General features: G+C 50.4%; 1 protein-coding gene across 2 annotated transcripts in view; it reads right to left on the bottom strand.

Annotated features, from left to right (window-relative positions):
* RhoGAP100F (Rho GTPase activating protein at 100F) overlaps positions 1-23,502 on the bottom strand; it is a 155,413-nt gene that overhangs the window by 37,641 nt on the left and 94,270 nt on the right. For both annotated transcript variants that reach the window (XM_075673009.1, XM_075673010.1), the window contains exons 3-8: positions 21,452-21,589; positions 19,105-19,374; positions 17,654-17,929; positions 16,043-16,248; positions 13,740-14,076; positions 10,545-10,734 (exon numbers count right to left, since the gene is read on the bottom strand). In XM_075673009.1, the coding sequence (XP_075529124.1) occupies positions 10,545-10,734; positions 13,740-14,076; positions 16,043-16,248; positions 17,654-17,929; positions 19,105-19,374; positions 21,452-21,589 (1,417 nt within the window). The remainder of the gene's footprint in view (positions 1-10,544; positions 10,735-13,739; positions 14,077-16,042; positions 16,249-17,653; positions 17,930-19,104; positions 19,375-21,451; positions 21,590-23,502) is intronic.

Genomic DNA, 23,502 nt, shown 5'->3' on the forward strand with positions numbered 1-23,502 from the left:
TTGCGCCGATACCGCACGTCGCAACTGAGGCGCCAAAATCGCGACGTGATGGTCGGTGGTTCGCGTCCACGTCTCGTCGCTGGCTGACCCCGCCAGCGCTGAGACTTGCACCACGGTTGTAGCGCGGCATAGGCTTTTGCGGAGGGAGCGATCTGAAAGAACGTACAACCGCGGTCAAACGCTGTGTCAAGGAGACGTGACGTGACAGCGTAGCATCCTACGTTTCAACATCGAGTATGTTAGCTGCAGTCTCTTGGTATCGGTCTTCACGCGTTATTCCCCCCCCCCCCCGGTAAATCTAGTTTGAAGGTTCCGTTATATACTTCCGCGGTGAGACGCGAATATTTATGAAGCTAGCAAAGCGAACGTGCGCAGAGTATATCGTAGCGAATTTTTTAGCGACCGCAGTTATGTGGACTCTCCAGGCGCATTTCTACCGTTGGTGTTTTCTGCTTCGCCCGCCGCTCCGTGCAGAGCGGAGGTAACCAACCGCGGCGTCCACTACGGCGTTGGCCAGGCGAATCGTGGACGCCGTGGTAGACGCCCTTAGCGGACGCCCTAGGGACGCGTTGCAGGCGCTCGTGCGCCTTGAAGGCGATCTGCGACGTGGCCAAAGTGCGCGTCCCCGCGGGCCTCACCTTCAAAGGGACCTGCGATGTTCGCAGAGTGCGCGTAGTGCCGGTAGCTTCGTACGCGCTGTGCTTTCGACGTTTCGTTCGCGCTGAAGCGACAGATGCGCGGAGTTCAATTGGCTCGCGGCTGCTGCCGCGATTGCGAACTCCAGCGTTTTCACAGACAGTTCCCGCTGTCATCGAGTGAGACGTGTTCGTGTTTACCCGTGCGCGCGTGGCGGCCTTTTGGTCAATTTAGTTAAAACACGTTGACGAGATAGTTGGTTTGAATCCATGATAGAATGTGTAAGCGTAACTGAAGAGAGATCTAGAAAGAAGCAGACACACAAAGACAGCACTGTCTCTTTGTGTCTGTTTCTTTTTGCGTCCCGGTTGAGTTTCGCTTGCGTACTGCATCCTACGTACTATTCTTACTCTATCATTGTTAAGTTAGTCAGTAAGCGAATGTTTAGAAGTTTATAGAGCCGATAATACTACTATGCTTACTTCGTACAGCTATTCTCTAATTTGCTATCGCAACTGGTGCTTCATCTTTGCGGCAGAACTGCGAATTTTTTTGGCAAGTTCTTCTGTCCTGTCACGCGAAAAGTGTGTAAAGCCTTGTACGTGCAGAAAACAATAATTTGCAAAAGGCAAAAGACATTAAATCATTATGATAGTGTAAATGTAGGTGATTGGTAGCTTTTAAGCGATGAGGAACAATTTAAACCAAAAAAAATAAAATAAAATAATGGGCTATTTTGAAAATGCATGGGAGCTTGTAGTAGGAGTGGGTATAGTCCACGGGCATATCAGTGCGACGCCAACGCCACTACACGAATACGGCAGGTTATAGCGATGAATTTTATACAGTACCATCATATTTAACGCTTTGACTAAAAATAACAGCGGGGTAAATTTTTTGTAAAAGTGTTAATGCGCGATACCCATCATTTAAACAGTTTTATCTACATTTTTTTTACTGATGTATCATTTTCTTTTCTTCCCAAAAACCAATAAGCCTTCCACATGCCGCAAACTTTGCATCCTTACTACACCTGCATTAACTCTCACCTTAAAAGGTAATTGTATATTGCACCTACTTCAGTGCGTTGAATTTCTTTTTCTGACGCCGCCGGCAACGTGGCAGTAAGCATTCTAAGAAACTACTTCGCCATAAATATCCTTTCCTTCCTTCCCTCTCTCTCTATATATATATATACCTGCTGTAAAACACGTGCAACAATGTGGAAATCAGGCAAACGCCTTGTTTTTATAAACAGTAGACAACACGTTAAACAAAAGCAAATGAAGATCACCCACTGATGTCAACTGGTTGCACCAATCCCTGCAAACTATTGCATCCTTTCAGGTGCAGATGGCGCTTGCAGGTCGACAGCTAAAGAAGCGAGCTGACATACCACGAGGCATAAGTCATGTCCAGCAAGAGAAAAGCAAAGCTGCTCATGAGTTTGTCATTGCAGCTGTTACGGCATAAGCTCGTATTATCGCATCCAGTTGTTACTGCCTTTGTAATTAAAGCATCATTTAAGGTATCGCGCAGCTTGCAAGATATACAGAGAGAGCACGACATCTGTCTACCTGAAACTACGTTTTGTTAGATTGTGGGACGCAGCCGCTTGCTGATCTGTTCCATGGCGATCTATCGGCGCGTGTGTGCGGACTCCCCAAAATCTGCCGGGTTTGCTCGGGACTCATATACACCGAAACTCGACTCAGCCAGGCTCGCATAAATTCAACCACACAGGTCGGTCCAAGTCTTAAACGAGCCGACCCTTGAGTGAATTCACCGACCTATCCAAACATGGCAGGACATTAAAGCTGTGACTTATGCAGTGCGTAAGCATATGTAGCACAGAAGGCCGTACCGCAATGGATGAAAATGTGGACTATTGTGCACATTGCAGTTAGTTTTACACAATTTAGTTGACCGTCGCACGAAAGTTCCGCCTCGTGTCAATTCCAACGAGCGCACTCGATCTGCATAATATTTTCTTTTGTCGACACTGCAGGCTATATTGGCCTTTACCGGATGGCCACATTTTGTGCGTTTCGACACAAAGTTTGAATGAGTGGCTGTGGCGCAATATGTGAGAAAACGCTCACATCCCTGCAAGTATACAATAATCAGAACGTGATACAAAACGAACGCGCATAAATAAAATGCACACGAATGCTAAATATATGCGATGACGGAATCGCACTAGGGCCGAGTCGGTCGCCGTCTTTCGTAAAAGAAAGTCCAGCCCGACACTGCGTCGAGGACCTCACTGCGCAGTATGGAATTTTTTTCTCTCAGGCTTTTGTTTTTGTCACGCTCTTCTTTCCGTCTTTACTTCCCCTTTCCTTTCCCCTAGTGCAGGGTAGCAAACCGGGGGTTTTAACTCTGGTTAACCACCCTGCCTTTCTCTCATTTGCATATCTCTCTCTCTCTCTCTCTCTCTCCACTGCGCAGGAAAAACGACTTCGCTGCAGCCTAATTCCGATAAACTGCATATGGGGAGCGGGCTCGTTGGGAGGTCGTAGCGGTGAACAATAGTGGTCAGAAGTGGTGAACGATTCAGCGTTTGTGACTGGCCGGTGAATTCCCTCGGCAAAGGAAAGATGGGTTATATAAGGCCGTCCTGGCCCCCGTGTTAGATCAGAACTGCTCGAGACTCCGATAAGAGTCACCACCATGTATGCCAATGAAGTGAATACAATCTTTTCTACTTTTTTTTTCATCATCACGATGCCCTTCTTCGTCGTCGTTTCCAGACTCTTGCGGTGAAGATCACCCGGTCGATATCGTATCAGCGCGATTGCGATCGTTGCGGACGGCACGCGTGCGATCGCTAGCTGCCGATAAGATTGCAAGGAGTTTGAAAACGGCCGATCGGCTGCATGGTACTGCAAAAAAAAAGATGCGGTAAGAAGATATTCTCGGTAGCGACGCAAGCGTTCACCGTTAAGATTTGGGAAAGGTACAAATGTAAAAGACGAACTAATAGCGTCAGCATTTCTAGCAAATGAATGAAAAGCGAACAACAGAGATCGGGAAAAAGATAAACGTAGAGAAGGAAATTGGGGGCGTTTCCCTACGACATTCCGGGAATATAAGGAACTGGTTGACATTATGAAACAGGAGACAGGACACCCACGGGGGAAAAAGATTGTTGCATTGGAAAGAGGAAACCACGTAAGTGGAACAAGGAAATAAAGTAAGCTACAGATTAAGCAGGCGTCTAGGGGTCATCGAGAACCCAAAAATATGGGATGATACACGAAGAGGAGGTGTTCCTTAGATGGAACAAATACCGAGGAAAGAAAAGGGTGGTGAGTGAGCTCGCGGAAGAGATAATTAAATGCACAAGTGAACGCTGGGTGCATACCGTTTGCAAAAGAGACAAAGGCGCTCCCAAAAGATTCTGGGACCGTGTAAAAGCACTCGGAGCTCCAACTAAATATTCGAAAACGACTATATGGAATGAAGGCGGTGTTGGGTTTCCTGCGTCTAAGCTTGCTGACCCTGATGCGCAGAGTTGATCGACGAAGCGATCAAGTGGACGGTGAGCTAAGGAAACATTTATCTGCAGTATACACAAGGGCGTTACGTAGTCGGCACCGTGGCAGAGAGCATACCTGGCTCGCGCTAAGGCGCGCCACGATGACCCGGAGGAACGATACGTCCATCCGGGGGGATCGTAGCATCGGGGGGACCCGGGGGGACGTAGCGCGGCTCGTTTTTATTGCGATAGCAATTTTCTAGACAGGCGCACTTCTGTCGTCGGCGTCGCCGTGAGGTTCCGCATAAAGTCCAAGGGCAATACGATCGTCGCCACGCGCCGTACGTTGTATGTGCGAGTGAAAGCGTGCGAGGGTGATCCGGCGATCGCAATCTCGCGCACGCAACGGAGGAAAGCGGAGAGAAAGCACGCCGCCTTCCGTCGCGCGCGATGATACAGCGCTAGGGTGGGGATGAGGGGGAAGGGGGGGTGCTGCCTACTTCGAGCGACCCCGGCGGCGCCCGGCCAGGCCGCTGTATCTTGAAAGCCCTCGGCGAAGGGTACACAGTCCGCGCTGCGCTGTGTTTTCGCGGCTTAGTTCGCGTTGGGATGCTAGCGGCAGCACGAAGGTAAATTCGCTCGCTGCTGCTGCCGCGTTTCCTCACTGCAGCGTTTCCACAACGAGTTTCCGCAGTCATCGAGTGGGATGTGTTCATGCTCTTGCTTGTTCGCGCGTGACACGATGCTTGTTAATTTATTTAGTACGCCTATGTTTACAACTTCACAGGGCCGATAAAACTACTATCCCTATTTCGTAAAGCTGTCCACTAATTTGCCATCGCAATTAGTGCTTCGCCTTTCGGGTGAAACTGCGACATTTTTTACAGCTACCGTATCCGTTGGGGCAGCCAGCAGTTCGAACCCTCCAATCAGGAAAAGTCGCTCTTTGAAGTGGACGAATATACGAGAGGGCTTGACGTCAGTTGCATCAGACACTTCGCCAGGAGGGTGACTTATCAGCGTGGTTCGCGCCGGGTCCGGGCGCGCTTGCACGAGTTGCCGCCGGCCATAGAGCAGCGAGGTGAGCTTGCGCTCTGGCGATCAGCTCAGCGCCTGGCTTCAGCACAATGCTAGGGCAAGGAACTTTCCTAGATAGGTCTGGCACAACAACGGTGACATCTTCGAAGGAGACGATGCGCTGTGGTACATCAGAGAAGTTATTAGGGATTACTCCGGCACAAAAGAAAGCGTAGTTCAGACTGAAGCCGATCCAACAGCGACAGAGAAACCTGAGAGGTCAAAATTTACGATAGAAAACTATTCTACGATATAGAATGGCAATGCAAGCCATAAAACTATTCTGCGATATAGAACGGCAATGCAAGCCATGAAATTAGGACTCCCAAAGTGGGTGGAAAAGGATGATGTACTGCGGGAACTTCGGAATGTGTCCAGACAAAGCAGACCCTTAGAGGTTAATGTGTTTGTGCTTAGTCAGTGCGAAGAGATCTCAGTAGCTCAGGAAAGACCTCTAGGGATAGCATTTTTAGATTTTAAAGGAGCCTACGACAACGTAGACAGAGAATGGTTATGGGTTGTTCTCAAGAACGAAGGCATAGATGACGATTTCACGGAGCTGCTGAGCGAGATATATAGAGACAGCCGAGTACAAGTGGTGGTAATTCACCAAGAACTGAAGCAGGGATGTCCTCTGTCTCCTTTGTTGTTCACTTTGTATGTTAAGGCAGAGAAAGAAGAGTGGCAAATACTCAGAGTTGGATTTATCCTACACACCTAAAGAACAAATGGTGCAACAGAAGATCCCCGGACCACATAGTGCTACTAGCGGACAACGCAAGATATTTACAGACACTCTCGAATATGTGTGGCAACGCCGCGATAAAAGCTAGGCCTTAAGTTTTTACACAGAGGAATCGGGAGTTACGATCTTTTATAAGAGACAAGTAATTACATGTTGCCAATTGATCAAGAAGTCATACCCATAGTTAAGCAATATAAGTACCTCGGCATATGTATAAACGGAGGAAAGACTTCCTCAAGCGACCACCAAGATAACTTGAAAATAAAGGGCAAGCGGAATGCAGCAATAATGCTTAAAATGAGATATCTTGTCTTAGGTTGGAAGTTAACCAAAGATGGGTAGGTCGGTTGGCTTTGGTAGCCCGCGCCAGAACCAGAAATGAGTCAGTGCATGATAACATAGGTTGTGCCTCGTCTGAAGTGAGAGAAGCGCAAAGAAAAATTAGTTTTGAAGAAAGACTCGAGAACATGGATCAAAATAAATGGGCGGATAAAATGCACAAGTATCTGTACCTGAAACGCATGAACACAGAACGGAGAAAAAGGTCGAGAAAGTTGGCAACCAAGTATACGGTAATTAAATGTGTAACTAGACAACCAGGAGTCACAAAAAAAATCGCAGTTTGGCAAGAATAGCGAAGCGTCGATAGCGATAGCAAATTAGCGGACAGCTATACGGAGTAGCAAAGTTTTATTGGCCTTATAAGTTTGCAAACATTCGCTTACTAACTAAATTAACAAGCACGGTGCTACGCGTGCACAAGCAAACACGAACACATCTAGCTCGATGACCGCGGAAACTCGCTGTCAAAACGCTGGAGTTAGGAAGCGCGGCAGCAGCAGCGAGCGAATTGACCTTCGTGCATCTCTCGCTTCAACGGGAACTAAACGTCGAAAGCACAGCGCACACGAAGCTACCGGCACTACGCGCACTCTGCAAACATCGCAGATCGCTCTGAAGAAGAGGCCCGCGCGGGCGCGCACCTTGGCCACGTCACAGATCGCTTTCAAGATACGGCGCCCGTACGGCAGCGCCGTAAGCAGCAGCCGCCGCAGAAGAACGCCCCCCTCCCTCCTCTCACAACCGCGCCTCGCGCGCGACAGAAGAGGGCGCGCTTTCGCCCCGCCTTCCTGGCTCGCGCACGCGAGATTGAGCCTCGTTCGCCGGCTCTTAGCTGGCTCACCCTCACACGCTTTCACTCGCGCATACAGCATACGGCGCGCGGCCACGATTTTACAGCCCTTGGCTTTACACGGGACCTCACGGCGACGCCGACGGCAGAAATGCGCTTAATTGCGCTCAACAACTGCGTCAATTAAATGCGCTTAACAACTTAATTCAGTCACACGGGAACTCAAACACCAACCCCTTTTCCAGCTGCCGTTTCAGGTCTGCCTGAGTAGCCGAGGCCGCCTGTCTTTTAGGTGGGCACCCCACGAAATATCCCGACCAATTGGAGGCTAAAAGCTTCGCCTAAAAGAAAGAAACCCTGACGCATGCAGGGCGCAAAAGCATGGCCTTCGAGATTGGTGCATGTTACTTGAAGGGAGCCGTCGCTGGGGCGTAGATTCGGGCATCACCATTGTTGTAAAAATCCTTCAACGCTACATAAAACTAAACAGCAGGTGCATCGGCTTGATAAACAAAATATTACTGCTAAAGCTGCACTTGTCTCCTGCTTCTCACCAATGCCGGCGTATAATCTCTATATACCTCACCTATCATTGTTTCCAGCATGTTTCTTGAGGGCAGCAACTACATCCTCAATGCCTATCTAAAACTTCTTACAAAATATGTACCACAGGTTTTCCGCGTTACCACTTTCTGATTGGACTCAAGCCAGTAAGCTTTCCGTTGCTCTAGAAAAAACGGAAACCATATAAAATTGGTTGTCATTCCCTTTAAGGCAATAAGAATAATAATGCTTAACACTTTTTCTTGGAATTGCTCTGCAGTCAAAAATCAACCAACTGCTTTCTAGAATAACGTGGGACTTTGTGAATATTACGACACAAAAATGAAGCACAATTTCTGGGATAATAATTCTTTAGTTGGGGATGACTAGTATAGGATTCCAACTGCTGTAAATGAAAACACTATAGCAGATAGCTCGGAAGTGATTTCGTATCTGAAATTATCATAATAAATCACAATGGAATACTAAATTTCATGTACCTAGTTTTATAAATAACGAAAATAGTTTTCATTGCCACGTTCCCCCCCCCCACCCACCCACCCACCAGCGTCGCATCGGTTTACGCTAAGCCACGAGTGAAATTATCGCCCAGAGATCTGGTAAAGACAGCAATGTAAGCGCTGCAAAGAATTCTGCTTACATGCGGTGACCGGAATGCAGACCACCGTTTATGAAATCATCCAAGCACGACTCACGTGCTTCCTTGCTTCTCAAAGCGTTCGCCGAACAACTTGTCGTCACTGAGGACGGCTCTGAAACGTTTTTTTTTTTTTTGTTCCGATAGCAATTGCATGGTCACTCCAGGCGCATTTCTACCGTCGCCGTGATGTTCCGTATAAAGTCCAATGGCGATAACATTGTCGCCGCATGCCTTCACTGTGTGATTCCGCAGGGGAGACAGCCAGTCATTGGTGGAGATGGCTATATCAGTTGGTTCGACATATATGCGTTTTGTCTCATGCGTGAGTTATTCCTCAAGGCAGCAACCACAGTCAGCGAACTCCGAGAAGGTTCCGAAAGAAAGGTTCGCTTCAATAGCGAGGCTATAATTGGATATTTTTTTCCGGCATAATCCGCGCTATTAACTTTTTTGTTTAATTTCTTAATGTGCGATGCATTCTTCGCGGCTTTCCACGGGTTTTTGGAGTGTCTGCCATGGTTCAACATCCTGGTGTGAGCTATTACGCAAGACAGCAGCAGCTACGTTCACCAAAGTCCCACGTGGTTCGCTTTAGAAGGCATGGTCATGGCATGGTTACCTTAGAAGCGAAGCAAGCTTCTAAGGTAAAGTATAGTGCGTATTACAGCGTTCCAATCACATTGAAACGCGCGCGGTAATTTGATTTCTGTGAAAAATGTTCTGCGCCAAGCGGTAGACAGACACCACCGCAATGCCCATATCATGGCCTCCAAGATCTCAGAGGCCGCGCCACTCTCAGAAGCCATGCCCATAAGCACGTACTCAACAGAGCACGAAAATGACACTGGTGAATTCGTCAACAAAATACCACCATCGGGGTCCCGAAGCAAGGAACAGTCACGCCGTGAATACAGCCTGGGTTTCCGATGCCATCGTGGCAAGGAGCGTCCGCTGACTTTTGTAGGCGTGAAACCGCGTCCTTCTTTGGAACACAACAACATGAACCATGGTACCAAATGGGCCACGAGGCTAACAACTTATTAATTTAATGCCTGGTCATACATTTATTTAGATGCGCAAGCAGATCACAGCAAAAAAAATACGTCTCCCGACATCGCACATGTGTACCACTTTCATTATTTTTTATCGCTATGCATTCTCGGCAAGATTCCGCGGGTCTTGAGGGGGGCGCGAGGGGGGGGGGGGCTGTTGCGGTAGGACTTCCTTGAGCAAGCTACGCATCGCGTCACCACGCACCCATGTATTTTCTTCTTTCCGTAGTATTAAAGCTTACCGAGTCCTTAATCATGTACTCACACACTGCGCAAGTGAGCGTAAAACATGCATTAACATTGCCTGTGTTGCAAATAGTGCTGTTGGCGCGTCGCGTGTGTTTCCCCGACGTATACATTCGCCTGAGGTCGGCCGGGTGATGTGTTCCGCTGTGATCTGCCAGCGGACGTATATTGAGTGCGATCAATCTGTCAGCAATGAGCAGTTGTTGGAGGTCCAAGTGGTGTCTTAAGTTTGGTATATCATAAAAGCGCTGCTGAACACACAACTACATGCTCCGTTTCATACTTAGCAGGCGACGCTGCCTCGGCTACGCAAGTAGTGCGATCGTATAGAAGTTTCAATCGAGGCGTTTTACGGTTCACATACTTATCACGCGTTATTTGTTCGCCCTGGCGCATTTATCAGTTGACAGTGGTCGCGGTAAACATGTCGCCTCGCTCGTTCATTGGTAAATGGGCTAAGATCTGCGACGCCCTTCCGCGTAATAATTGCGTCTTGGTTTGCGTCGTGAAAGCTTGAGACTCAGTGTTACATCGAATTCGGCGACGCTTGCCCCTGTTTTCCTTCCGTGTGTGACGCACTACTCTTACTGGTCAATAATAAGAGCAGCGTGCGAGAAGTCTCTGTAAAAGGGCCTACTTATCACGCTCAATTCGCGCGGCCTTCCGCACGGGTGCGGAGGTGCGGGAAACTGTACGCGCGGCACACAGGTGCGCAAATCTTCGGCTCACGTTTCGGCTGACGAAACTTCGGCTCGCGGGCCCGCGAAGTAAACCGAAATTTCGTCGCACCGGATCTGCGCGCGCGGTTTCCCCGCACCTCCGCACGCGTGCGGAAGGCCGTGCGGATTGCGCGCCGATCTCTCGAAGCCTGCGTGTGGCGTTACTTGCTGCGCATATACGAAACGGGGCGTACGTACAGCCCTGTATAGTCCGGCGGCCAGCACTGCCGTTGCACCGGCTGCGGTTCTCACCCTTGGGCCTGCGAGGCCTCCCCGAAGGCAGCTCCGGCGCTGACAGGGCTCCGTCGCTGTCCTCTTGCGAGTCGTAGGCGGCGCGCTCGAATCGCACCCCGTGACGCAGCGCCCGACGCGGGTCCAGCACCCCGAGTGCAACGCCCCGAGGCAGGGAGTTGGAGCGGCCTGTCAGCGTGCGCGGCTGTTGCTGTGGCCAGGAAGGAAATGAGTTTGCATGAGAGAGCGGTTGTTGGCAGCTCGGTTAGCTGGTATATCGCTGTATGCGCGGAGAGCTTAATGAGGCCAACTGCATCGAAAGTGCGGGCCCCTGACAAAGCCTAGATTCAGTAAGTGGAGATACGGAACAACATCCATGCAAACTTTTACGTTTGATAAAAGAGAGATTGAATGCGTCAAGAAAGGCTCCCGGAAGCGGGCCCTTGTTAATACCGCAATTTCAAAAGGAAACAGTAAAAGAAAAACGCCGTCATGGTTTAGTGCAGAAACCTCAAAAGCAACGGACAGAAGGCGAGATATGCACGAACGCTCGTGTGTCTCGTCTGTGGTCCGTACTTCTTTTTTTTGAAGTTTCTGCGCTAACCACTAGACGGAAATGTCGTACCAACAAGCACACAACTTGACGCCGCCATTACCTTTCCACGGAAGTGATGCGTGACTCAGATCGCACGGCTCTTCGACATCACCTGCGAAATCGGGAACCGCCTGCGGCTACCCCGCCGCGTGCTACAAAATCTCGGAGGCGACGTCCTGGGAATACGACACGGCCACTATCCACGAGGTGCATGCGTCATCTGCTTAGGCGCTGTTAAAAAGCTGCTATTAAGACAATTAGACACCTACCAGCAGTTCAGGTTTGGCCAGATTAGCCAGTTTGGCCAAGAGGAACTTTTTTTGCAGTTGACTTCTAAAGCTTCTCTGTATGCGTGTTACCCTTCACGATATATTGGTTTGCCGGAGACGTGGCCGGCAGGAGGGATGATGATAGTGATGATGGTGTTTGATATTGATGATGATAATTTTTAATGGCGTTTTCTTTGTATAGGGGTGGCGACAAATTGTCACATAGCCTATATGAGCTACTTACGTATTCATCATCATCAGCCTAGCTACTCCCACTGCAGGGCAAAGGCCTCTCCCATACTTCTCCAACTACCCCGGTGATGTGCTAATTGTGGCCATGTTGTCACTGCAAACTTCTTAATCTCATCCGCCCACCTAACTTTCTTAATGACCATCGGTTATCTTCCCTCCTCATTATTAGCCCTGCCCATGCCCCCCCCCCCCATTTCTTTTTCTTGATTTCAACTGAGATGTCATTAACTCGCGTTTGTTCTCTCACCCAATCTGCACTCTTCTTATACCCTAACATTACACCCATCATTCTTCTTCCCACAGCTCGTTTCGTCGTCCTCAATTTAAGTAGAACCCTTTTCGTAAGCCTCCAGGTTTCTGCCCCGTAGGTGAGTACTGGTAAGACACAGCTGTTATACACTTTTCTCTTGAGGGATAATGGCATCCTGCTTTTCATGATCTGAGAATGGCTGCCAAACGCACCCCAGCCCATGCTTGTTCTTCCGATTATTTCAGTCTCATGATCCGGATCCGCGGTCACTATCTGCCCTAAGTAGAAACACGCTGTGAATAGCATTGGAGAGATCGCTATTCACAAGCGTGTTTACAGAAGGTATTCGGAGACCTAGATTGGGAAGAATTGGGGATGAGAGTTAATGGAGAATACCTTAGCAATTTGCGATTCGCTGATGCTATTGTCTTGCTTAGTATTACTTACGTATTACCGTGCCGTAATTTAGTACTCTGGCTGTATCTGCTTTATCGTAATAGACGTGGGTTGTTCAATAAACACTGCGACAGATACCCTGAAATCCTTATCTCTGAAAATTATTCATCGGCACTCTTATCCCCTTCTGTATGCTCCAAGGTAACTGAAATGCGCGCGTCCCGCCTTTTCTACCACGCTTACATAACGTGAGTGAAGCCACCTTTTTGGCATATAATTCAGAGTCGCCTGTAATGTCTTAAGTATACCTTGCTCAACGTCACAGTGATGTCCCTTTTTACCGTGAGGAACATGAAGTCCTAGAGTGCCGAAACTGGATTGTAAAACGGGTAAGTGTATTGTTGGGATGCTTTGGGAAACGGCAAAAAAAATTATTACGTTGCTTTAACATGAAACAGGACATGGTATCAGGCGCAGAAACGCATTGGAGGTGATTTTAAGTAGGAGTGGAAAGATGTATTCGTTCACGTTATTTGGTCGTGGTAGAAACGGTGAGTCAGGCGTCCATTTCACTTACTATGGGGAGCATATAGGAGAAGATACAGGTGCCAAACGTGAATTTTCAGAAACAAATATTTCAGAGCAACAGTCTAAGTGTTTATTTAACAACCCATTTATCCGTGCCCCCGTAACGATATCCGTGCCTTCCCTACGTTGTTTTTCCAGCTATATTCTAAACCCCCCCTTGGTTGTCTCGAACACTGGCCAGTTAACAATCCGATCAGCATTGAACCCCTTTGCTTGCAAGGCCGTTGTTTTCTATGGTTCTGAGTGAGTGAACATCCTGGCATGCCACTACAGGGCAGTGAATCATCTCCGGAATTCTTTTTTTTTTTTTTGTAGAAGACGCATGTCTCACTCTGTTGGGAACATTTGCACCTGTGTGGTTCTTCTTTTTTTTTTTTTTTTTGCTCTCAGGCCGCCAGCTGGGACTCCAAAAAAGCAAGACACTGTCCTTTATTTTATCGCACATATTTCATTTCCTGCTTTCTTGCTTGTCGTCTTGTAAAACTCCATCGATGTTATTGTGCCCATCTTTTCCCCCCAATTTACCGCCAGGTAGAAACATATTCAAAACGTGCGACAACAATACGTCTTTAAGAAACGCTGGCAGCAACATGTTCTGGCACTTTGCTCAACAACAGGCACGTTAGAAATACGCTTGCGTGACTGTGTCACGACGAGCCTCTCTCGCCGTGGCCGCGATCAGTTGCACAAAGCGCTCAAGAAGTGAACAGTCAAGGAGTGTCTTGCTGCTTTGTAAAACGGAAAGGACAGTTCTGTAAGCGCTTCTCGGTCTTAGTCTATGTTCCTTTTTTTTTTTTTTTGAGCTTCGATACCACGGTTTGCTATACTGTCGCAAGAGCTTCGAAGCGAGACACTGAGCTACGTACCCCGTGAGTCGGAGGCGCCATGTAGGCGGCGGCGCCCATGGCCGAAGGCGGTCTCCTGCCGGACTGGACCTCGGTGTCCGAGCAACTTTCCATGAGCGACCGCCGCCGCAGGATGCCGCCGGGGGCCATATGCTGCTGCTGCTGCTGCTGTTGGTGGTGGTGGTGGTGCGCCACGTGGTGCAGGGAGACCATGCCCCCGCCCGTGGCCGAAGGCCTGAGCGAGTAGTACCGGCCCGCGTGCGGGCCCTGCATCATCTCGGGCTGCATCAGCCGCTGCTCGCTCTCGGTGCGCAGCAGCCGCCGCGACGACATGCCTCGGTCGTGTTCGTCCCAGTACCTGCGTCACAGAGACAGTGCCTGCGTCAAGGCGAGCTTGGTGCCGGCCGCCCGTAGCTCGCGGCCGGTGCCTGTGGTGGCTGCGGCTGTGGGGTGGCAGTGGTTTTTGTGGCTGGCAGTGGGCTAGCTGTGGTGGTGGTGGTGTGGTGGCAATGTAGTGGGTGTGGTGGAGGTATGTAGTTATAGCGTAGAGGGCGTGGTGGTGATGGTGGTGGAGGTGACGGTAGTGGTGATGGTGGTGGTGGTGGTGGTGGTGTGGTTGGTAGTCGTGATGGTAGTGGTTTCATAGTTGGCTGGGATGGAGGCAGTGGGTTGGACGTGGTCGTGGGATTGAACGTGGTTGTAGTGTTGTGGTTGGTAATGGGGTGAGTGTGTTAGTGCTGGTGTTGTTGGTGGTGCTAGTTGAGTGGGCTTGGTTGTGATGTTGTCGTTGGTAGTAGTAGTAGTAATAGTAGTAATAGTAGTAGTAGTAGTAGTAGTATGGTGGTGGCTGGTAGCGGGGTGGTGGTGGTGGTGGCTGTGGGACGGCAGTGATTTTTGTGGCTAGCAGTGAGCTAGCTGTGGTGGTGGTGTGGTAGCAACGGAAGGGGTGTGGTGGAGGTATGTCGTCATAGCATAGCGGGCGTGGTGGTGGCGGTGGTGGTAATTATGGTGTTGTGGTTGTAAGTCGTGGTGGCAGTGGAGTAGACATGGTAGTGGTTTCATGGTAGTTGGTAATGGAGTGGGCGTGCTCCTGCTGGTGTTGTTGGTGGTGTTAGTTGAGTGGGCTTGGTTGTGATGTTGTCGTTTGTAGGAGGAGTAGTAGTGGTAGTGTGGTTGTGGCTGCTAGTAGGGGGAGGGGGGTGGCAGTGGTGGGGTTCTTGTTCTACAGGACGCGTTAGCTTGGCAGTGACTGCCTGCAACTGCTCGGCTTGAGGGCAGCTTTCCAGAACAAAGAGCCCGTACCACTCGATCGTGTGTTCGTAAAACGCAAGGAAAAGCTTCGTAAATATGCGTGACATCTCTGTTTGCACTGTGCGCTTCCTCTCGAGCGCCATACACTTCAAGCGCCGCACAATTAGTTGAACGAGCCTCGTTTGCCAGTAAAAACGTATCCAAGTTAGTCGTGCGCTCTATACTTACACTTACAAATGGTCGCAAATTTGGAGAGCTCTTAATTCACACGCACAAAAAGAGAGAGCAGGAACTAGCAGAAAGGCGCTACTCGCACACACAAAATAAAGATAGCTCAGCCCGCGTGATGGCATACCTTTTTCCTCTCCCTATTTTTTTTTTAGCAGCTCGAAAAATACAGGCACTAAAGTACATCTGGTTTTGCCTACTGAAACATGCGCTAAACTTAGCTGGCAAAAAAGTTTCATATTTTTTGTGGTGGCAGGGCGCCCATCCTTGAACCGCCAATTGAGCTAAGTTATTGCAAGGAACCATACGACAGTACGTAAGGCTGAAAGCGCGGTTAGCTTGAACTTCTAAAACATTTCCGCCGCTTAGTTGAAAAACAAACAAACAAAACGCCACGGAAGAAAAGGCAGACCATCGACGTTCCCGTCTTCTTCCAAGGAGTTTCCACCTCCTCCTAAGCGCTGAAAAATGTCCATTGCGCCGCAGCCGCGGCAGGTTCCGGCAGACTACTGCGACACCCTTCCGGGATTACTTGAATCTACAGCGCAGAAAGAACTACGCGGGAGCGAAAAAGAAGACGACATGGGCAAAACGCTGCGCCGTCAGCAAATAATTTCATTGAAAGCGCGTGAACCTACGCGCTACATGCACGCATAGGGTACACATGCTACGCATACATATGACTGACAGTTCAGCGCATTGTCCTTGTTGCCGCCCCTCGCGTCCGGTGCGCGCAGCTAGCTCTCGCGCCGCAGTTTTCAAGTGTGCGTTACCAACGCGAGGGGGCGCTGCAAGTGCGGCTCCACGAACGAAGCCATCAGTGCAAATGCGCTCGCTGCGCCCACCTATTCCTGGCTGCCGACGAGCGCTCCATGTGCGGGCTGTCCCGGAAGGCGTGGACCTGTTCGGCCAGGCTCTCGAGGGTCTTGGGGTAGCGGTGCGGGGGCTGGGGTTGCCTCCGCACCGGCACCGTGCTGCTGTAGTAGGGGTTCTCCATCAGGCCTCCCCCGCCGCCCATGCCGTTCTCGCTGTGCAGGTCGTCCTCGGCTTCCTGCGACCACCGCGACCGGTTAGACGCTGTGCGTGAGCTTCCGTCTTACGCGAACTGGGCGCGAGCGGAGGCGGGTCGAGTCGGGAAGTCGAGCCGACCCATTTGTGAGGTTTTTTAGGGCACGAGAAGGAACGAAAGACAGTGACGAGACGAGGACACAGCGCTACTGTCTTTGTCTTTTGTCCCTCCTCGTGCGCTAAAAAACCTCAGTTATGGAATACCAACACGCCCTAACCTACGCTCTTTCAAGTTACGACCCATTTAGCCGAGCCGAGCGCGCGTTTACGTGCAGCCGTGTAGCCGAAGAGCGGATTTGGGAGAGTCTAGCCTCCCATCCCCCTTTTGTGCGCAGCGGCTACTAAGGTTTGAAAAAAAACGAGACGCTCAGCAGATGTCGTCATATATTGTAAACGTGAAGCTGAGTTACATTTAATTTAAGAACTTCAAGAACCTTTTTTTATTCTATTTCTATAGTTACTTATTCTCACTGTTATTGACAAGTTATTGCTGCATTACTATTACTATTTGTTTGTGGTTTTTATGTTGCCATGCGAAAAGTGTTTCTGTTTCTTCTATTTTGTACTCTGGGGAGCTGGGAACTAGACAAGCTTTTTCTCCCGCACTCCCTCACTTCATGAGTGAAATAAAGATTATTATTATTATTATTATTATTATTATTATTATTATTATTATTATTATTATTATTATTATTATTAGCCTTCTTTTTCTTTTTATTTCAATGCAGACGCAGCGTCTAAACATGTCGGTGGTAGCTGCCGCATGCCGGTTGAGTCACGTGTCAACAGCAAGAAGCAGAAGGACGCTACACACATTTCATGCATTTGTTGCGCTTAAGAAGAAACGGGAAATCGAGGGAAAGAAAGACAACAGGAAAGGGAGGACCAGCGTCCATCCAGCCTGTCTTGTCGTTTCTCTCCCGGTTTGGCCGTTTCCCCATAACCGACGGAAATGCATGTAACGTCTAAATTTCAACTAGCCCAATTCTCTGCCACAAGACATTACAGACTGCATCGAGCAATAAAAAATATACTGAATTGGTTCAGTTTTCCTGCCGCTCGTTAATTGAAAGTTTCGGATAATTCGACGAAATCTAGCAATGGTTCAATTACCGGGAGCCGAGTGTACAGACAAGTAGACAGGAGTAAAATGCACGCAGTATGCGTACGAGTGAGCGCATTGGAGAAGGACGGCGGAAAATTAGGCGAGGTGACGACGAAATCGCGGAAATTTGCGGGACGCAAGTTTGGGGGGGGGGGGGGGGGGGGGGGGAATCGGCCCGCGCGAGACACGGGGGCAAATCGGAGATGGCCGGGAGATCGCCTTCGTTCCTGCGGCGTGCGCGCAAGGACAGGCCGACGACGACCACGACGACGACGACACGTACCTGGACGCCCCTCTTGACGATAACCACGGGCGGCCGCTGCCTCTCGGCTGCCATGGGTGGCACGGGAGGCAGCGCCCCCGAACGTCCTCCGGGACCACCGGCGCCCTTGGAGCGCACGGCGAGCACCAGGCGACGCGGTATGGACATGATGATCACCACGTCGTCCAGGCTCATGTTTCGCACGTCCACCAGGTTCACGGCCAGGATCTCGTCGCCCACCCGCAGGAGGCCCGAGTGGTACACGGCGCTCTCCAGGGCGATGCGAGAGATGAAGACCTGGCGGACGAAAAGCGGGTCGCGCGACTTTTTGTCCTGTCTGCGCGCTGACGGAACGCTATTGATAACGACTTGACGCGCGCAGAAACAAACAGCCCGCGTAAGCGAGAGGCTCGCGCTCGGGGCTGCGCAGCCTCGGCGGAAGATGTTCTCGCTACGGCAGATGAATTGCGGTTGAACAAAGCGTAATGTATGTAGAAGAGACGTTGGTAATAGAAGTCGCAGTAGATGCACCATAGCAGTGAACACACGTGACACAGGAGAAAGCAATATGTACACGTGCAAATTAGACACATATTAGGCTTTGCAAATTGTCTTTAAAGAGAGAGAGAAATAGAGAAGAAAGAAAGTAGGCAGGGACATCAACTGAAGAAAAAATCTGGTTTGCTACCCTACACGGGGGGGGGGGAAGTAGGAGATAGAGAGATAAGAAAAAAAGAGACAAAGAGCAAAACAGTTCACAACAGTCGTTCACAGCACAGAATAACAGTTACCGCTAGTGAGTGCTAAAGTCGCGAGCTTGCACCTATTTCATCAGATATGGCTAGGAGTAGCCTTTACCCAAATCTTTTGTCTTCCCGATTGGAACAGCTGACAACGCTGTTTGCGATGACTGGGGTCGCGTGGGCGGGGACGTCGAACACTTTTCTACCGGCTGTGTTCGATGCTGCATACACAGATACGATTTTCTCGCGGTCTGCGCTAGCTCGCACTGATGGCAGCCCACTGTCACAACAAAGCGCGTCGGAATGCCGACCTCATAAGCGGTCGCAGCAGAGGGCCACGGAGGCATTCTTACAATTCTTAGACACGAGACAAACCTGAGGAGGCATTCTGTAAGAGTCCTCCTAGTGGGCATGTCGATTTCGTCCGCCGCTGAAGCGTCGATTGGCTTTGGCACCTAGTTGCTGCGGACGCGCAGCCTGGCCCAGCCAACCAGAACTTCAACAGCAGACGAAATGGACATGTCCACTAGGTGGACTCTTGCACGAATACCTCCCCAGCTCTCGTTCGGCCTTAATTCTCTGCTGCAATGACCAACCTCTTCCCGTCAAGTCCACGAGAGCAGAGTCCCGAAGCAAAATCTCTTTTTTTTTCCTCTTGCCTGCCTCGTTGGTTAACGGTACTACGCCTCCTGGCGACCGCTCGCATGCGGATACACAGGGTGCACTGACCCCTTCTTGCGTGCGCACTCCGTCTCCCTCCCGGATGTACAGCCCGAGCGTCTGCCCGGGCCGCTTGACGATCTCGACGAAGGCGGTGCCGCCCTGCGCGTACCGCCGCGCCGCCTGCGCGCCGGCGCGGCCCAGGCAGCGGGGGTCGAGCACTCGCACCACCATCTCGCCGCGCTTCTGCACGGCCTCCAGGTGGGCCGCCGTGGTGGCGTCGTACTCCCGCTCCACGGCCTCGATCTGGCGGAACACCTCGCTCGAGATGCCGCTCACCTGCGCGTGCCCCGCGCGAAGGTGTGTAACACAGGTGTCAGGGTTGCACGCGCGAACAATGGATTACGGACGATGCTGAGAGAGAGAGAGAAGTGGTTCTTGTGGGAAAAGGAGGAAAGGCTACCACCATCTTCTGCAAGCCGTGCGGGAGCACGGCTCAGCGCCAGCAGAGTGGCGAACATGGGAGTAAAGGAGAGAGAGGGTAGGAGGGAGAAAGGTAGAGAGAGAGAGATGGTAAAGATGGGAGAGAGAGAGAGACTTGCGCATGCGCATGCCACGCGAGGGCTACGTGCCAGGGCTGTACGCGCACACAACGCATCACGGACGAGGCTCAAAGAGAGAGAGAGAGAGATGATAAAGACGGGAGAGAGAAAGAGAGAGATGGAGTAAAGGAGAGTAAAGAGAGGAAAGGCAGGGAGGTCAACCAGACGAGCGTCCGGTTTGCCACCCTATACTAGGGGTAAGGGAAAAGGGGAACAGAAAGAGGAAAGCGGGATACAGGAAACACTGTGCGTGCACGCGACGAAGCGCCTCAAAATCAGTCCAAGTCTAAGCAAGAGCCCCGCCGAGACGTTAGACTGCCGTCATTCCACCATCCGAAGCTAATCTTGGTGCTTCCCCATAGCTGGTGATGCACGTTGCAGTCGCCTGTGAAGACCAAGGAGCAACTGGTCTGCAACAGTAGGTTGCAGCACGCGGCAGTATATGGTAAAGATGGAGCTTCTGATATTTTGAATAGGTTGCTAAAATATAGGAGCGCCAAGCACGCCTTTGTGGTAAGGACTGTTGAGGCTCGGGCTGTTTGGTATGCGACATATATTTGGAAGCGAAACAAACGACAGCGCGAGAAACGCGGGACACAGTAAGGGCAAGCGTGGGCACACAGCGCAGTTTCTTTTTCTTTTTCTCGACCCTATACGCGTTTGATCCCTTACTGTGTCCCGTGCTTCCGTGCCGTTATGGGAAAGCGAGAATAACGTTGGCAAACTTGTCACCACCGGTCACCGTGGCGCTCGTTGCACGGCCATGCGGATCTATCTACGCCTTTGTTCAGTCACAACAGTCGCCAAGGACGCTGATATGTAGATTGCTTAGGGGAAATCGTACGAGCCGTGGACATTCACGAAAGACGCGATAATTTCATCGGTTGCCCGTTTGTATCTTCTTGCCCAGAAATAAAAGGAACCCTGCTTCTGTCCTGATAGTCACCTATGACCGATGGAATGTTGGTTTGTTCTGTTTGTGCACATATATATATATATATATATATATATATATATATATATATATATATATCACAAGCAATAAAACCCGTAGTTGTCAGTCGCGCCATGTCCACCCTTCTTTCCCTCGCTTCGTATGTTCCGTTTGCGCTACAATTTATTACATGGCGTTGCTATAGTTATGTCTGTGTAAGCCGCCTCTGAGGCATCTCTTCTTACCCCCCCCTCCTCCTCCCTAATTTTTCTGAGTGTTGTTTAATTAGGAGCGCTAGGTATAAGTATGACTATTCGCACTAAATCAATGGCTTGTCCGCGCTAACACTTTGCACCTTGGTAGCATTCTCTCGTAAGTTCAGTTTGTAGCACACATTCTTGTGGGCATTGTTTACGTGAACCGTCTCTTCCCCAATAAATCCTAAGGGAGCGTCACAGCTACGGCGAGAACACGACGTTTCGCCGTAGTCGCGACAGGTGGCAGCACCATTCCGTTGCAGCGAAACGGCCATGTTTGGAGCGGCTTTCTTCCTTCGGGTATTTGGGGAAAGGTTGAAATCTGGGCCAGTTGGTACATACTTGAACGAAAAAACCAGTCAAAAACACAAAGGACCAGAGGAGAGGTTCGTTGTGGTGTGAACCTCTCGTTGTGGTGTGAACCAGTAGTTGCGGTGTCAACCTCTCCTCTTGTCCTTTGTGTTTCTGACTGGTTTTTTTCGTTCGGGTATTTGGGCTTTGCGGGGTCTAGCACCGTCACCTCGTGAGTCTTGCGCGCTGTGTAGCCGCGTAGGCGTACAGGCGCATGGTTCTTTTTTTTTTCAACAAAAGAAGAACAAATAACCCAGAATGTGCCAACGCACCTTTCGGAAGTCCCCCTGCAGAACCATTTCGGGAGCGGGGGCTCCCGGTGCCAGCCGGGGTCTGACCGCCCCCACCCGAGGACCCCACGTCTCGCTGCCGCCTTCGACGCACACCACCAGGTCGCCCTCGTGGTTTTCCTGCGCCACCGGGGATACGACAGCGTGTTTGCAGGGAAAGGAAACAAGCGGACAGCACACCACGCCAAGTTCACGATATATGTAAACACACGCGCGCAAGAAAAAAAAATACTGTTCGTCCGGTTCATTGTATGCGACTAGCCGTAGTAAGAAGGCACCAACCAAGTTTCCAACGAGGTTACATTAGCTTACGTTGAAGTTGAAATAATCAGGGCCCGTATCCACAAAGACACCTTGCGAAAGACTTGCTCGTGAGAGAAAAGTTGAGCCGGTTCTAGGGCTGGACGTATTTTTTAGCGAAGGTGACTGGCCAGTGCCGAAAAAAGTCACTAATTTACGAAGTTGAGTGCATCGTAACTTTTGTGCTTACCCTCTTGTCCTTGGCACAACTATAGCAGCACCAACAAAACTATCGAACAAATGCTTCTATCAATATGCTGACATGGTATCAATCAGTTTTCAACAGGTTGCATAAGTAAGTGTTCCTGCTCCTACATCAACGACGTCTCGAGGTTGCCTGAGTTCCTAACTTCGTGAGCAGCCGTTTGTCTTGTGGCCACGTACCATTTACGTCTTCCAGATGTTGCCGCTCACCGTCCCTAACACACTCGATAAATTTCAGCTGAGGTACGCGCTCTCTGAAAAACAGCCTCGTATAACCTGTTTCCTTATTTGTTCTTTCTCGACTTTAAGCTGTCCTTAATATTATCTGATTTTTCGCGTAAGTTTTTGCGTGATGTCATGTATTCAAAGGATCACTGGCATTGTATTTGTGACTGTTCATTTTCTACGTTTAATGAAGATCCGGGACCTCTAAACCACGGAAAAAATATACTAGCAAGCCTCGGAGCACCCTAGATAACTGAATTTGATAGCTCTTCTACAGCCAGCTTCCGTTTCGCTTACCGGGAGGTTACCGTATTGTGACGTCATGATGCAGAAGTTAGCCACGTGGGAGCCGACCACGGCAAGGTTTTGATACTTGTTCCGGCTCGCCCGTGTTGCGTTTCGCCTGCGACACGTGGTTTTGCCGGCGCGACTGCGGCAGGGCGGCAGACATTTTGGCCCGATCGTCGTCGCCGCAACACTCATCGCCAGGTGTTTCCAGGCGCGACTGCGGCGATGCGACCGCAAAGGATCACCCTCGCATTCCAGTCATTGTGCCCGAAACAGGCGATGCCAAAGCAGGGATCGTCCCCTCATTACAGCCATTGTGCCCGAAACAGGCGATGCCAAAGCAGGGACCATCCTCTCATTACAGTCATTGTGCCCGACCGGCAGCGCTACAACAGGGTGCTACGAGATCGTGCTCGACAGGGTGCTACGAGATCGTGCTCGTCATGGTGCTACGGCATCGCTACGACAGTGTGCGTCACCATTAGCCCATTGTACATTCACGTGCTCGTCTTTTGAGGGGTTCCTTCTTGCCCTCAACTGCGAGAGTATAAAAACAGCTGCCCCCGGACGCAAAAGGGAGGGCTCCGATTTCTTCTGTTGAGTGAAGTGCTCTCCCGTCTCTCTACTTCGGTCAAACCTGACCACCAACTCTTTGCGATGTTAAAATAAACAAGTTGTTTCGTTGTTACCAGTCGACTCATGCTTTGCCGGGACCTTCGGATGCTTCCAGTTGTACCCCAGGCCGCCAGGCCAACGCTACCCTTGGGGCTTGCGACCCAGGTACAACCACGGGCGTCAGCGCCGAGTTCCCAACAGATCGTACCAGCAGTCGGATCCAAACATCTGGTTGGCAGCGGTGAGATCGCCTCCGACTTCAAACAACTGTCTGCCAGCGGTGAGATCGCGACAACGGAGGCCAGCAGCGAAGAGATGCAGTTGACGGTATGCTGAGCAGCTCAACGACGATCCGGGAGCAGTGCAACGAGCCCTGTGTGACGACTGGTTGCCTGCAGCGG

The sequence above is a fragment of the Dermacentor variabilis genome, chromosome 10 (assembly GCF_050947875.1).
Source record: "Dermacentor variabilis isolate Ectoservices chromosome 10, ASM5094787v1, whole genome shotgun sequence".
NCBI classification, from domain to species: Eukaryota; Metazoa; Arthropoda; class Arachnida; order Ixodida; family Ixodidae; genus Dermacentor; species Dermacentor variabilis.